This window comes from Armigeres subalbatus, chromosome 1 (genome assembly GCF_024139115.2).
Source record: "Armigeres subalbatus isolate Guangzhou_Male chromosome 1, GZ_Asu_2, whole genome shotgun sequence".
NCBI classification, from domain to species: domain Eukaryota; kingdom Metazoa; phylum Arthropoda; class Insecta; order Diptera; family Culicidae; genus Armigeres; species Armigeres subalbatus.
In genome coordinates, this window is record NC_085139.1 from 112,167,942 (window position 1) to 112,183,837 (window position 15,896).

A 15,896-nucleotide genomic window follows, 5' to 3' on the forward strand; every position below is an offset into this window, starting at 1 on the left:
ATCAGGCGGAATTTATGGGAGGAAACTCTACTCAGGTATTGCAGAAATGATGCGAATACAACGTGCCCACACATCATCTATTCATCGACTTCAAAGCTGCAAATGATACAATCAGTCTGGCAACTAATGCTTTGGCAGCTAATGCTCGAACACTGATTTTCGGATAAACTGACACGATTGATCAAGGCGACGATGGATCGGGTCCAGCTATTTGGTTTCGCCGACGACATAGATATTATGGCACGTATCTTGGAGAAGATGGAGGAAGCCTACGTCAGACTGAAGAACGAGGATAAGCGGTTCGGACTAGTCATCAACACGTCAAAGACGAAGAACATGATGGAAAGAGGCTCAAGGGAAGACGATGTGAGCCACGCACCACGAGTTTGTGTCGGTGGTGACGAAATCGAGGTGGTTGAAGAATTCGTGAAAGACGACTTGCGCTTGCGGACCCACAAGAACAAATGAAATCAATTTCATAGAGTTTAAGAGTCATCAAAGTTGACTACCTAAAATGTTTAAAAAATCATCTTAAATTTAACTCCAATAAAGTATTTAATAAACTTGATTTTTTCCTTTATGAGGTCACTACTAGACAGTAAAAATAAGATTAGATACAAACAAAATATGTACTTCGCGCAATCTATTTGCTATCAATCCATTGACATCAATCTCCAATCGGTTAGAAAGCCATTGAATGTCCATTAGGGTGGTTCAAAAAATCGATTTTGCTCCACAGTGCTCATCTGATTCTTTACCATGTTCTGAGTGTCCTCTGAAAATTTGAGCTCATTTGGATTAAAACTGATTTAGCACAAGCCGTTTCAATTTTGCATGCAAATTAGTATGGGGAAATTTATTTTTTCATTATACTGTTAATGACGCTTTCTCATTAAGCGCAGGTTAAAAGAAAACCTACACAGCTAAAAGGAATACTCAACAGCTTTAACCCAACGAAAATCGCATGTTGATTAACTACCCCAATAATTAGTAATCGATTTTAAGACAGGTTGCGAATCTTTAGTCATGATCGTTAAACTTTTTTGAGGGCATCACTGAAATGTGCAGTGCAACATAGTAGCCTGAATGTGTGTGTGCTATCTTTTGCGCCACAAGCAGCAATGTTGCCTGTTGATGAGTTATGCAGTTAGCTCCAGAAAACTACGGTATAGATTAAATTCGATTACTAATTATTGGGGTGATTAATCAACATGCGATTTTCGTTGGGTGAAAGCTGTGTAGGTTTTCTTTTAACCTGCGCATAATGGGGAAGCGTTATTAACAGTATAATGAAAAAATAAATTTCCCCATACTAATTTGCATGCAAACTTGAAACGGCTTGTGCTAAATCAGTTTTAATCCAAATGAGCTCAAATTTTCAGAGGACACTCAGAACATGGTAAAGAATCAGATGAGCACTGTGGAGCAAAATCGATTTTTTGAACCACCCTAATGTCCATATTTGTGTTTTTATCTATTCAGCTGATAACTGATCACATGTCAAGCAGAATCTCTATACCTACGTCAATAATGTGCTAACTAATCTATTTACATTCCAAAATTATACTCAATAAATCATTTAATCAGCTAATTACCATTACCATCCGGTTTCTCTCCATCACAGATATTTTCCATTGCACTGGCGGTATGCCTCTGCCATCTGACATCCTCCTTGCCCCAGGTGGTGGTTAAAAGTGATGTCCTCAACGAGGAGCAGATGAAGGAAATCCTAAACCAGTATGACTCCGAAGTGCGTGACTATTGTAACCGGCAAGTGCAAGCAAACTGGAATGTTGCCATCGACACCGAGAACACTGGCTATCAGGAAGAACAGGTCGGTTGAAATGATGGAATTCTCTTAGTATAAAAACTTCTCAAGATTTGATTGCTATTAATAATAGTCAATAGTCATATACCCTAGCAACCGAATTAAGATTGGTTGGATTACAACAACTGAAATACAAACATATTTGATTGTTTTTTTAATACTGCGTTTATTTTTAAGCATTTTGATGCATGTTTTGTCGAATAATAGACATCTTAGCTTCTTTTATTAAACTTAAAGGTTGTTGACGATTCCAAAATTAGTTGATAATAATTGAAGGCCTTCAATCAAATTTGTTTTTTTTATGACTGATAAAAATTTGTTTACAACATTAGTATTGCTCGGGTATGATAAGGCTGATAGAAGATATCAACGCAATCTACGTAGGGGAAGGGGGGCAATATGCCCTAGCTAAGCAAACACTGCTTTATTGTCTTATTTGTAACGCTGTTTTTTTACATTATGCATCAGTTAAACAAGATTCAAAAAATGTCAAAAATCTCAGATATATTATCATCATATTGATAATATTCACATTTCGAAAACGTGATGATATTCTGTTGCCGAAAACGCATGAGGCATAACGCCTTTTAGCTGGTAGCTCCTAGGGAACAAAGCACCATGCGTCGGCGTTCCTGGAGGAACTTCCGGAGAAATTCCTGGAGGAACTTCCGGAGGAATTCCTGGAGGAACTTCCGGAGGAATTCCTGGAGGAACTTCCGGAGGAATTCCTGGAGGAACTTTCGGAGGAATTGCTGGAGGAACTTTCGGAGGAATTCCTGGAGGAACTTCCGGAGGAATTCCTGGAGGAACTTCCGGAGGAATTCCTGGAAGAACTTCCGGAGAATTCCTGGAGGAATTCCTGGAGGAATTCCTGGAGGAACTTTCGGAGGAATTCCTGGAGGAACTTCCGGAGGAATTCCTGGAGGAACTTCCAGAGGAATTCCTGGAGGAACTTCCGGAGGAATTCCTGGAGGAACTTCCGGAGGAATTCCTGGAGGAACTTCCGGAGGAATTCTTGGAGGAACTTCTGGAGGAATTCCTGGAGGAACTTCCGGGGGAATTCCTGGAGGAACTTCCGGAGGAATTCCTAGAGGAACTTCCGGAGGAATTCCTGGAGGAACTTCCGGAGTAATTCCTGGAGGAACTTCCGGAGGAATTCCGGGAGGCACTTCAGGAGGAATTCCGGGAGGAACTTCCGGAGGAATTCCTGGAGGAACTTCCGGAGGAATTCCTGGAGGAACTTCCGGAGGAATTCCTGGAGGAACTTCCGGAGGAATTCCTGGAGGAACTTCCGGAGGACTTCCTGGAGGAACTTCCGGAGGAATTCCTGGAGGAACTTCCGGAGGAATTCCTGGAGGAACTTCCGGAGAAATTCCTGGAGGAACTTCCGGAGAAATTCCTGGAGGAACTTCCGGAGGAATTCCTGGAGGAACTTCCGGAGGAATTCCTGGAGGAACTTCCGGAGGAATTCCTGGAGGAACTTCCGGAGGAATTCCTGGAGGAACTTCCGGAGGAATTCCTGGAGGAACTTCCGGAGGAATTCCTGGAGGAACTTCCGGAGGAATTCCTGGAGGAACTTCCGGAGGAATTCCTGGAGGAACTTCCGGAGGAATTCCTGGAGGAACTTCCGGAGGAATTCCTAGAGGAACTTCCGGAGGAATTCCTAGAGGAACTTCGGGAGGAATTCCTAGAGGAACTTCCGGAGGAATTCCTAGAGGAACTTCCGGAGGAATTCCTAGAGGAACTTCCGGAGGAATTCCTAGAGGAACTTCCGGAGGAATTCCTAGAGGAACTTCCGGAGGAATTCCTAGAGGAACTTCCGGAGGAATTCCTAGAGGAACTTACGGAGGCATTCCTAGAGGAACTTCCGGAGGAATTCCTAGAGGAACTTCCGGAGGAATTCCTAGAGGAACTTCCGGAGGAATTCCTAGAGGAACTTCCGGAGGAATTCCTAGAGGAACTTCCGGAGGAATTCCTAGAGGATCTTCCGGAGGAATTCCTAGAGGAACTTCCAGACGATATCCGGGAGGAGTATCTGGAAGAATTTCCCAGAGGCACTTATAGAGGAATATCTGGAGGAATGTCCAAAGGAATTTCTTGACGATCTTTTAAAAAAAAAACTCGTGGAGGAGCTTAAGGAAGAATTTTTTGAGGAACTTCTGAATAAATGTTGGCGCTTGAAACTGGTTCACGCTGATCCACGCCGCCACCAGTCACCAACGGCGTGACGCCGCTGGCTGAAAATGATCTATCACGACACCGCCGGTTAAATTTCAATCAGGTCTACCTGGAAGTACCCGGAAGGTGGCCAATTCGATCGAAAATCACCGAAATGTACTCCAGTATACTTGTTTTGCAAAATCATGAAGTTTGACATGTCGCAAGATGGGTTCCAAGATTGAATGAAAATTGGCCACTTCCCCAAGGGAACCAAGCCCTGGAAGTACCCGGAGGGTGGCCAATTCGATCGAAAATCGCCGAAATGTACTCCAGTATACTTGTTTTGCAAAATCATGAAGTTTGACATGTCGCAAGATGGGTTCCAAGATTGAACGAAAATTTGGCACTTCCCCAAGGGAACCAGGCACTGGAAGTACCCGGAGGGTGGCCAATTCGATCGAAAATCGCCGAAATGTACTCCAGTGTACTTGTTTTGCAAAATCATGAAGTTTGACATGTCGCAAGATGGGTTCCAAGATTGAACGAAAATTTGGCACTTCCCCAAGGGAACCAGGCACTGGAAGTACCTGGAGGGTGGCCAATTCGATCGAAAATCGCCGAAATGTACTCCAGTGTACTTGTTTTGCAAAATCATGAAGTTTGACATGTCGCAAGATGGGTTCCAAGATTGAATGAAAATTGGCCACTTCCCCAAGGGAACCAGGCCCTGGAAGTACCCGGAGGGTGGCCAATTCGATCGAAAATCGCCGAAATGTACTCCAGTATACTTGTTTTGCAAAATCATGAAGTTTGACATGTCGCAAGATGGGTTCCAAGATTGAATGAAAATTGGCCACTTCCCCAAGGGAACCAGGCCCTGGAAGCAGTGACGGGAAATGTCATATCGATGTCATGGGACTAACTTGCTAATAACTTTTCTCACAAGTCATTTACAATAATGTTTTTCATATAAACATGTAGCCTTCAAATGACCCGAAAACTTTTTCTAATAGGTAATTTCTCTAAATATGATATTGGCGGCGTGAGAGCCGAATTAGTGTCAGATGACATTAATGTCATGACATTCCGTGACATTTTTTTAATCTCGCTCTCATGGCTCACACTTTGTATTTAGAACAATGATCTGTTCGACAAAGTTCTAGGACCCTTTAAGTACTACATGTTGATCAAAAAATCCGAACTGTAAATGACTTTTGGAAAAAGTTATTACGAAATTGGTAATAGCAATGCCATGACATTTTTTTGACATTTCCCATCACTGCCTGGAAGTACCCGGAGGGTGGCCAATTCGATCGAAAATCGCCGAAATGTACTCCAATATACTTGTTTTGCAAAATCATGAAGTTTGATAAGTCGCAAAATGGGTTCCAAGATTGAATGAAAATTGGCCACTTCCCCAAGGGAACCAAGCCCTGGAAGTACCCGGAGGGTGGCCAATTCGATCGAAAATCGCCGAAATGTACTCCAGTGTACTCGTTTTGCAAAATCATGCAGTTTGACATGTCGCAAGATGGGTTCCAAGATTGAACAAAAATTGGCCACTTCCCCAAGGGAACCAGGCCCTGGAAGTACCCGGAGGGTGGCCAATTCGATCGAAAATCGCCGAAATGTACTCCAGTGTACTTGTTTTGCAAAATCATGAAATTTGCCATGTTGCACGATGGATTTCGAAGCCGATCTGCCAGTGACCATTTTTTCCGGGAGGGAGGTAACCCCAGTACTCCCCGGAATATATCCGGAACCATGGCCATTGCACAAAAATTGACATCGGTTCCTAAAACTATAGGAATTTTGTGATCAATTCCAGAAGATTGCTTGAAAATCCGTTAGAAATTGGCTGAGCTGCGTGGTTTTGAATTTTGAGTTTTGTCGTAAAATGGGGGTTGGGGACGTACGTGTTGAGATGGCCGTAACAAAACTAGATCTAGAATTATGTAGGTTAGGCGAAAAAAGTTTCAAAATAGTGTATGGGAAGGTCGGAAAAACCGAAAATTTTCACATTTTGAAGAAACATCTAACAATTTGGCGAGGCAAAACGCCCTAGTGGCACTAACTTACAATGTACTTGCGTCTCCACGCACTATCCATACCAGAATGCTGATTCGCCAACGCGTGGTGCTTTGTTCCCTAGGAGCTGCCAGCTAAAAGGCGTTTTGCGTCATGAGTTTTCCGGCAACAGAATATCACCACTTTTTTGAAATGTGAATATTATCAATATGATTGAAATTTTTGACAATATTTGAATGACATCAACTAGCTATCTTGTTTAACTGTTGCATAATGTAAAAATACCCATGCATAGCGTTACAAATAAGACAACAAAGCAGGGCGTTTTGGGGCCTCTTCCCCTGCACAAACTAATGCAGATGTGAATAATATAACTTTTGAACTGTTTTGTTTCAGAACGCGATTTCCTTGGAGTACGCCAAATTTCGTACCGACTTCTACGAGCAATATTTCAAGGATGCCGTAGTGGAAAACTATCAGGATTCGAAGGTGAAGAAGCAATTGGCGCTGCTTAAAGATCTCGGAACTGCCGCATTGCCAACCAGCGACCTGGAGGAATACAATAAGGTCCTGAGGCGGATGGATTCGGCCTACCAATTGGCAGAAATTTGTCCTTACAGTAATCAGAACTGCACAGCTGGATCGCAAATGTGGACCCTTGACCCAGAGATGGAACAAGTAATGGCATCGTCCACCGATTACGAAGAGCTGTCATACACCTGGCGAAGATGGCGCGAGGAGTCTGGCAAGAAGATGCGTGAAGACTATAAGCTCTACGTTGATTACGTTAATCAGGCGGCAACGTTGAATGGTTATGCGGATTACGGTGAATTGTGGCGAGCTCGGTATGATGACTCGGATCTTCGCGGAACCTTGGAAAAACTGTGGAAAGAAGTTGAACCTCTTTACAACGAACTTCATACTTACGTGAGGTTCAAGTTGCTGGATTTGTACGGTTAGTTTTCTTTGATTAATATATCTGCCAATATTCATTAATTGAGCGACAAAGTGTTATTTTTCCACATCCACAGGTGACAAAATGGATCGAAGCAACGAGAAAATTCCGGCGCACATTCTGGGCAACATGTGGGCCCAGTCCTGGGTAAACCTGTACGATCGAATCAAACCCTTCCCGGAGGCCAGTCTGGTTGACGTCACCGCTAAAATGCAACAGTTGAACTACAGCGCTACCAAGATGTTTGAGATGTCGGACGAGTTTTACCAAAGTCTTGGTCTGCCGAGCAGTGCCATGAGCTACGGACCTAAAGCCGTAATCGAGAAGCAGCCGCAGAAAATGGTTTGTCATGCCTCGGCGTGGGACTTTTGTGACGGAGAGGATTTCCGAATCAAAATGTGTACCAACATAAATATGGAAGACTTCATAACCGTTCACCACGAGATGGGACACATCATGTACTACATTTTGTACAAGGATCAACCACAGTTGTTCAAGACCGGGGCCACCCCGGCATTCCATGAAGCCGTCGGTGATACGATTGCTCTATCCGTCGCAACTCCAAAGCATTTGCAGAAAGTCGGTTTGTTGGATGCGTACGCAGATAGCGAAGCGGATAACATCAATGCACTGTTCGAAATGGCTTTGGAACGAGTTGCCTTCCTGCCGTTTGGGTATCTCATTGATCAGTGGCGTTGGGATGTGTTCAGTGGAGCGGTCAACGAGAGTGAGTGGAACTCTCACTGGTGGAGTCTTAGAGAGAAGTACCAAAAAGTATACGCCCCTGTGTCACGATCGGAGGAAGACTTTGATCCGGGCGCAAAGTATCACATTCCTGCAAACTCGCAGTATATCGCCTACTTCCTGGCCCATATCCTGGAGTTCCAGTTCTATAGATCGCTTTGCATTGAGGCTGGTGAGTACAATCCAGCGAATAGTTCGGTCAATCCGTTGCACAAGTGCGATTTTTATAACAGCACAGCGGCGGGCGTCAAGCTGCGGGAAGGTCTATCACTTGGCTACAGTGAAGATTGGAGACTAGCGTTGGAGAAGTTGACCGGAGGTCAGGAGATTAGTGGACAAGCTTTGCTGGAATATTTCGAGCCGCTGTATGAGTTTTTGAAAGTGGAAAACGAGAGGATTAAGAATGAAGATATGGAGTCGGTGGTAGACAACTACAGTGCCGAATACGAGGTTGCGTGTAACCGACAGGTCAAGGCACAATATGCTACTCAGGTTGACGTGGGGAATGCGAGTTTGGTTCAGGATCTGATGGAAATTATGAACGAGAACACACAATTCGTGCTCGATAACTACAATCGTTATTTTGCCGATGTTGATGTGGAGGATTACACTAATCCGGAGATCCGTCGACAGCTGAAGTACTTGACGCAGATATCGATCAACCATTTGCCCACAAGTGATTTTAATGCGGTAAGTTTAATGATGTTCACACATGAAAACATCCTAACCATGTTCCACGAATTTTTATCACTCTCCAAGCAACAAGTATCTATATCTCAAGTATCTATGACACCTATGTCATGCACAAGTTTTTGTGACTCATGGACGACCAAACCAAGTCATATTCAAGTCACTGCAAGCAAAATGGGCTGGAATGTGTTGCTAGTGATATGTTACCTTTCGGTAGAAATCAAGACTGTCTATGCTAAAATAAATGATAGCTGCAATATTTCTTTACTGCAATTTCCTTCTTTATATGCTTCTACCAGTTCAAGAATATTCCAATATTCCATAGAAATTTGCCGTGGGAAGTCCAAAAAACCCATGGAAATCCCGAAGAAATTGCAAACAACGTTTTGACAAATATTCAAAGGAAATTCTGGAGAATTTGCTTAGCGAATTTTGAAGAATTTTCCGAGGAAAATAAGAAGGAAATTTGCCGTGAAACTTAAAAAAAAAAAAATCCTGGAGAGTTTGCCGAGGAAATTTAGAAGAATTTGAGTTTTTCTATTTTGAAGAATTTCCGAAGAATTTGCAAATGGAAATTTCGAAGAATTTGCAGAGGAACTTTCAAAGAATTTCTCGATGCAAAGACTTTGTCGAGGAAGCTGCGAAGGATTTGCAGGGGAAATTCCGAAGAATTTACCGACGAGCTTTCGAATAATTTCCAAAGCATATTTCGAAGAATTTTTCGATGAAATTACTAGTAAGTTTTCACGGAAATCATGAAAGAAATTTGTCGAGTAAACTCCGAGGAAATTATGTAGAAGTGTCCGAGAATATTTTGACGAATTTGCTGAGGAAATCATATCAGTCTTCAAGGTGCAACCCCGCGCAATTGTTTATCCGTGCTGCCGCACACGAATGAACATTCGCTTCGGGCTCGAACGTGCACTCGTACAAATGAACATGAACCCGAGCGTAGGCTGGATGCTCGTGTTTTGCACCGCGCTCACAGCGGCGCTCGAACATTGATGTTTTCAGCGCGACTGTGTGCGCCGCTTTAAGCATGATACAAAACATCGGTTAGGTACAATCAATACGCGAGGAGAAGTGGATGAACGCTGTCATAAGGCTATCTGACGTTTATCATCTTTCTCTTGCACGCGCACAGACGGGATAGGGCTTGTTTTCATACGGAAACGCTTCCGAAGCGTTTCCGTATAAAAACAAATCCTATCTGTTCCGTGCGCGTGCAAGAGAAAGATGATAAACGTCAGATAGCCTTATTAGAGGAAAAGTAGAATCACTGAAATTTAACACGGCAAGGTATAGCCAATGAAATTGAAAATAATTTAAAAAATTACAAACAGAGATTTTTATAAAAATGTTTTATTAGGCGGGATTAGAAATTTAATTAAGATTAAAAGTAGTACCATCTTCGGAATCATTTCAAGAAAAAACTTCATTGTCACTAACAATCAAATTAATATATGTATAATGTAGATAATCAAAATTCTTACCTCATGCTATAAATTATTTATAAATAAATTTTATTTTGAAATTTAGAAAATTATTTTGAAAGATGCATTCTATACCTCGCTGTGAATTTTTTTTTCATGATTCTATTTTTCCTTTGATGACAGAATTCATTCTTCTCCTAGCGTATAGACGTTGCTTGGTTGGCTTGCGATGTGCTTTACTACAGGTGTGGGCCAAACCCTAAAGCAGTATTAGACAAAAAATCGTTCTTTTGGGAGAGAAACTCTCAGCTGGGTTGCCGAGGATGGCCGAGGGCGACCGAATGTGAGGTCACGTCTGGCATACTCAGTACAATTTTTATAACAGACGTGACGTTTCACTCCACCCGCCCACTGTGGGTGGCGATGTTTGTTTACATTAGTTTTTCGACTAATACAGACTTAGAGGACTTTGGCCCACACCTTTACTGAAGCACATCGGTTGGGTTGGCTTAGCATCTTGGTGTTAAAGCTCTAGTTTCTATATTGAATTTCATTGGTTCGATGATACTTTGTTCGTAAAAGTGAAAAGAAACTTATTTATTATCTATATTTATTAGACCTCTTCATGTTTTCAAAAAGTATCAAAAATTCAATCGGTCAGCCCAGAATCACAATTCTTATGCTAAAATAAGTCTCCTGTCGAATTTTCAGCTAATTCGGATAAAATTTCGTGTTCGAACAACTTGCTTGAAGAAATCCTTACGTGCAAATTTATGACAAATGTTCAGCTTCTGATTTTTAAGAATTCAACGGTAAATCGCACATGGGCAATTATATGACTCAAATTTCCAGGGAAAAAAGAGGAATATTAATATAATAAATTAACAATCATTTGCCATAAACTCAAAAATTTTGTAGAACAACGACTTGTGGAGGAAACATTATTTTTATGCACTTAAAAGCTTGAAAATCACTTCAACATGGATAAAACGTGCACGAAACGAATCGCAATGTTCACAAGACTTGTAGAGCACATCAGAAGCTTCCGTATAGAGGTTGTTGCGATAGTTTTTGACGTTCATGTCTCTTGTTAGATTTTTTTCCAAATTTGAAAATAGCCCAAAAACACTAAATCGACTTGAGCCACCTCGAAATTTCATCCGAATTTGCTGAAAATTTCACAAGAGACTTATTTTAGCATAAGAATTGTGATGCTGGGCTGACCAGTTGAATTTTTGATACTTTTTGAAAACTTGAAGAGGCCTAATATTTATGCGTGTAAATATTTGAAATATTCTCGATGACAGAGTAAAAGGACATTCTACGAAAAACAGAAGCATAATAAAAGACCAACCCCGTACTTCTAACCATTTTTAATTAAATAGCCTTTAGACTTGTTGAGAAGAGTTTTTTACGCTTCTTCTTCGACTTTGAAAAAGGTGGGAACTTTAGGTTTTATGTAATTCCCTTTAAAAGTCCGACTACTTGCACTGACCTATTTTTACACAAGTGAAAAATAGTGTTATGAATGTGTATACTGGGGCCGTTTTTCAAGCGGATTTCATGAATCACGTGTTTTTTAGGCGGGTTTATACGCGATTTTTTTTACAAAGTTTTTCTACGCGGATGTACGTGGAACATATTCCCCTAGCAAAAACCGACCTCATAGTATTTGATTCAAGCGGTAGAAGTAGTGATTTCTAACGGTTATATTTTAAAATGGCGCTAAAGTTTACGATATTGGAAGACAGTTTTATAATCCGTGATTTTTGTTACCTTCAGTCATTATCAAAGTACATCATTGGAAAACATGTTCAAATAATCAAATATGGATCATATATTTAGTGTATGCAGGGTACCTGACGCAGAACCCGATATTTATAGAATTTTACGTAATATCATTGGCGTAACTACAGGGGGGCTAGGGGGGGCTATAGCCCCACCTAGAATCAAGTTAGCCCCCCCTAGAATTCCTACGACTTTGCATGAGTATGGCACATATCTAGCGCTCTGATCATATCTGGGCGTAACTGCAAATAATGAATTCTTATCATCTCTCTCTACAGTGAGTTGAATATATTTTATCATGTTTTCTAACTTCGAAAAATTGATATATCTTGGGTTAGGAATGCTAAACACGAAGGATATTACGCTCCCTTTATTCTCAGCCACACATATAATTGCTTAAGGTGAATTGCGTACGAATCTAATTTCTAAAGTAAATTACACTTTCGGAGGCACATAACGCCAAAACACAACTCGTTTTCAGTACGCACAAAAATGTTTTTTAGATGTGCTTTTCACCTATGCATTGACATTTGTGCTGCCAAAATGAGAAATGAGCCAAGGTGAGAGATAGGACGGGCATGGTTACAGTCATTTTGGGGCTCTGTCGAGATAAATGTTGGAGTTGGAACAGTATTTTCATGCTGATTCAAAGCTGATTGAATAATAGAAGTTACAGACTAACAGAACAAATACAATAGCTGAGATTTTGATTGAATAAAGAAAATTCAAGTAAAATAATAAACTGCCTGTAATATTTAGACAACATGAAAAAGACAATTGTTTAACTTGAGCAGGAGACACAGGATGCTTAGGTTACCGAAGAATTTCTAATAATCTTGACTTTTATTTAACAGCAAACCATCAACTCTTTAAGATTTTTATGGTTACATTGCACAGTGGGCAAAAACGGACCCAAATTCCCACATAATTAATCCCGCTACAACAAATCAGTAATATATATGTCCCCTTGCACAAAAACTTCGTAGAAATCGTTTGGTGGAGGATTCAAGCTCCGGAGAAATCAAAAAAGTATCATTTTCTGTGTGTTTGTCTTATCTTGTATCAGAAATGTCTATCCTGCATTACAAGAAAACACTAATTCATCAATAACATTCCAATGCATGATTCAAAAAGGCTGAAATTTTCACAGAAAATGTATTCGTTAGCACTCATCATTCCTGCAAAATTTCATCAAAATCAATTGAGTAATGTGAGTTATAGCTATAAAATAAAAAATTAGGATTTTGTGTTTTTTCGCTTATTTCTCCAAAAGCTATTATTTTTAAATTTCTACCTCGAAAACCCAATTAATTATTATCACATAACATGTGCCGAATATATTTGCCGAATTTTAGCAAAGTTCAACAGTTAAGAAAAGCAAAATAATGAAAATGAACAGCAAAATGATTAAAATGAAATGAGAAGAAATATGTTACCAGTTTTACCCAACTGCAGCATAATAAATTTGCACTACATTAATATTCATTATAAAGCCTTCAGTAGTGCGCATCTATAAAACACAAATTGTCGGATGGTGATTTGATGATGTCGGGCTACATACAAATGCGTAAATGGTAACATCAACATGACTTAGAAGGATCGAAGTTTATAACTGCTGATGCCTCAAATGAATACTATGCTGCAAGGCTATTCTTAAGTAACATAAATCTACTACTAATTTATATTTTATTTTTCTTTATGATAGAAATAACGGAGAAACATGGAGTTCAGTGTTGTCTATTATTATGTAAATAATTATGCACAGTTTTCGCTGTCATAGTCGTCGCTTTCATCTTCTGTATCCGTATCATCCGTTTTTTCACTGTTCGTACTACTACTATCTAAAAGGTCAATTTCGTGTGTATTACAATGGTCACTGTAGTAAAATTTCATTTGATGATCAAAGTCGTTATCTTTCAATCTGCTTTTATGTATTTTTTCCGATCGAATCCAACTATCCGACATTTTTGGATCTGACCATGCTAAGGATAATCGCATCATGTCGGTCAAATTGTCTTCCGGAGTCATTTTTCTGGCGAGTCGTGATCGAGCATGCTTGTACCGCTTGTGGCATGTTTCTCCAGATTGTTCGTCATAAAAACTCAAAGGGTAGAGCTGAAAAATATTTTTAATTGAATGCATAATTGAGAACAATATATCTATTAGGATGATTTTTATATAAAATACAATATGGCTCATTAAAAATGCAATAATCTCAAAATCACAAGAACAAATTAAATGATATGAATACATTCACTTGATACAAATGTTTTTTTTTTGTTATATGTTTCACTGTTTCCCACTCGAAAACATCTTAGACTGGACCAACATCGAACTCTGGATTATCAATACTACGCTTTTGTTCGCAAGGCTAACTGGAGAGTTAGCTTAGTAAAAAAGCATTAAATGTACACAAATATGAGCAGTAAAAATGTTTGCATATTTTATGAGCCATACTGTATTTGCTGAATCCATGCTTAATTAGTATACGTTTCAAAATATGTGTCTAGTGTAGCGTTTATTTAAAGTTTTGAGTTTAATATTCTTGATGTTTTTTATGTTCATTCAGATGTTTATTACAAATTGATTAATATTGCTCATAATTGAAAATATGAAATAGTTTCTGCTTTCAGGTTCATACTTGAGAACAACTTTTAGGAAAGACGTCTGTGAAATTATAAATAGCTTACCATTTCTGCTATCAGCTCCGGTATGTGACTGTATTTATGGATACATGGTGGTAAACGCCGCACGAAGGGAAACTCTTCTTTTATTAGGCTTTCTGTGTTTATATACAGCTGTTCTACTTCATTTGCATCGAGCATATGAGATGAAAGTGCCAGACAACTTATAACCCTGATATTGCTGATGAGAATTACGGGTACACCAAGAACTTTTGCGAAGCTTTCAGGGTCAGCTAATAATTTCCGAGCCATATTACCGTTGTTGCTACTGCCGCAACCACCAATTTTGGGACGATTTATATTAACTTTAAATACAGCTTCCAACTGATCCGCTATTGCTCTAGCTTTATTTTTAACCACAGGGTGAGATTGCGCTGGATTCCCTTCGACTTGCTTCTGCGAGGATACGCGAATAAGCCATTCGACCGTATTTAGCCGCGAATGAAAAAACGATGGACCAATTCGTTTATCAGCATCCACACAAATCGGGCAGGCATGGGTATTTTTGTTGTCAACTATGGCGTTAGCCACCTTCCCATCAATTAAAGTATACTTTGCCAATAGTGTAACATTTAGTGCAATGTTGTTTGACACTATAATTATCGGGTGATTTTCAATTTCATTTACTTCTTCATAAAACTTGGTATAAAGGCTCTTTGTGAGCCTGTCTGTTTCTTTCACCCAAGTCATTGAACTTGCCCGACAGAATGTGTCCGACTGAGGATTCGGATTAATCCATAATTTTTGGCCATTCTTTGTAACCAGCATAAGTGGCAGAATATTTTCAGTGAGCAATGAGTCGTCTTTTCGAAGAATGTTTTCTTGGTTGTAATGCGGAAAGCAAGTTGCTGAATCCACTCCGGCGGTGACATGTAGAATACATTCTACTGCTGTTCCTTTATTCATGATGGATTCTACATTTTCTTTTGCTTTTTCTATTTCAGTTATTCTGGAAACTGTATTCCGGATCATATCAACTAATTTTACTCTAATCGATAATACACCGTCAATCCAAGTGGGTGCCATTATTTCTGGTATAATTTCATTCCTAAATGCCATTATGTGTGACCATGGCTGAAAAATATGCATACTACTAATCTGTTTTGCGAATCTCCGTATGCCACGATATTTGCTCTTGGTCAGACTCAATCGTGTTTTAATTGACAAAGAGTCCTGCAGAGAAGGTTCGTTAGTTTTATGGCAATTCTTCGAAAAACCGACTGTTTTCCTTGCCCAACTTTCACCCTCCTTCCACAAATTATTCAGAATTTTTGCCATGAAGGGGTTTTGTAACTTGCGTGCAGCCTTTTCTGCTGCATGCAACAGCTTTTCCAAAGGTTCCGACCTAGCCAAAATACGACTACGCTCATCTTTGGTTCGCTCAGCTAGTTGTTCGAATTGATGGTGTTTCGGACCACGTTTACTTGGTCCAGGACTTGGTGATGAGGCAGGTTGCGCTGCCAATGGTATCGCGACGGAAGGCTTTTTCGAAAATAAAATTTGTTAGACTGTCGACTAATGGATATATAAGATAGATAATGCAATCTATATAGATAGTGGATTCTATAGATGAGCGAAGATAAATC

At 40.1% G+C, this 15,896-nt stretch overlaps 1 protein-coding gene across 1 annotated transcript in view; it reads left to right on the forward strand.

Annotated features, from left to right (window-relative positions):
* The window catches only part of LOC134204969 (angiotensin-converting enzyme-like), a 64,108-nt gene that overhangs the window by 33,100 nt on the left and 15,112 nt on the right, over positions 1 to 15,896 (forward strand). The window contains exons 2-4 of the mRNA XM_062679801.1: positions 1,625 to 1,834; positions 6,413 to 6,971; positions 7,048 to 8,405. Coding sequence (XP_062535785.1) covers positions 1,625 to 1,834; positions 6,413 to 6,971; positions 7,048 to 8,405 — 2,127 coding nt within the window. The remainder of the gene's footprint in view (positions 1 to 1,624; positions 1,835 to 6,412; positions 6,972 to 7,047; positions 8,406 to 15,896) is intronic.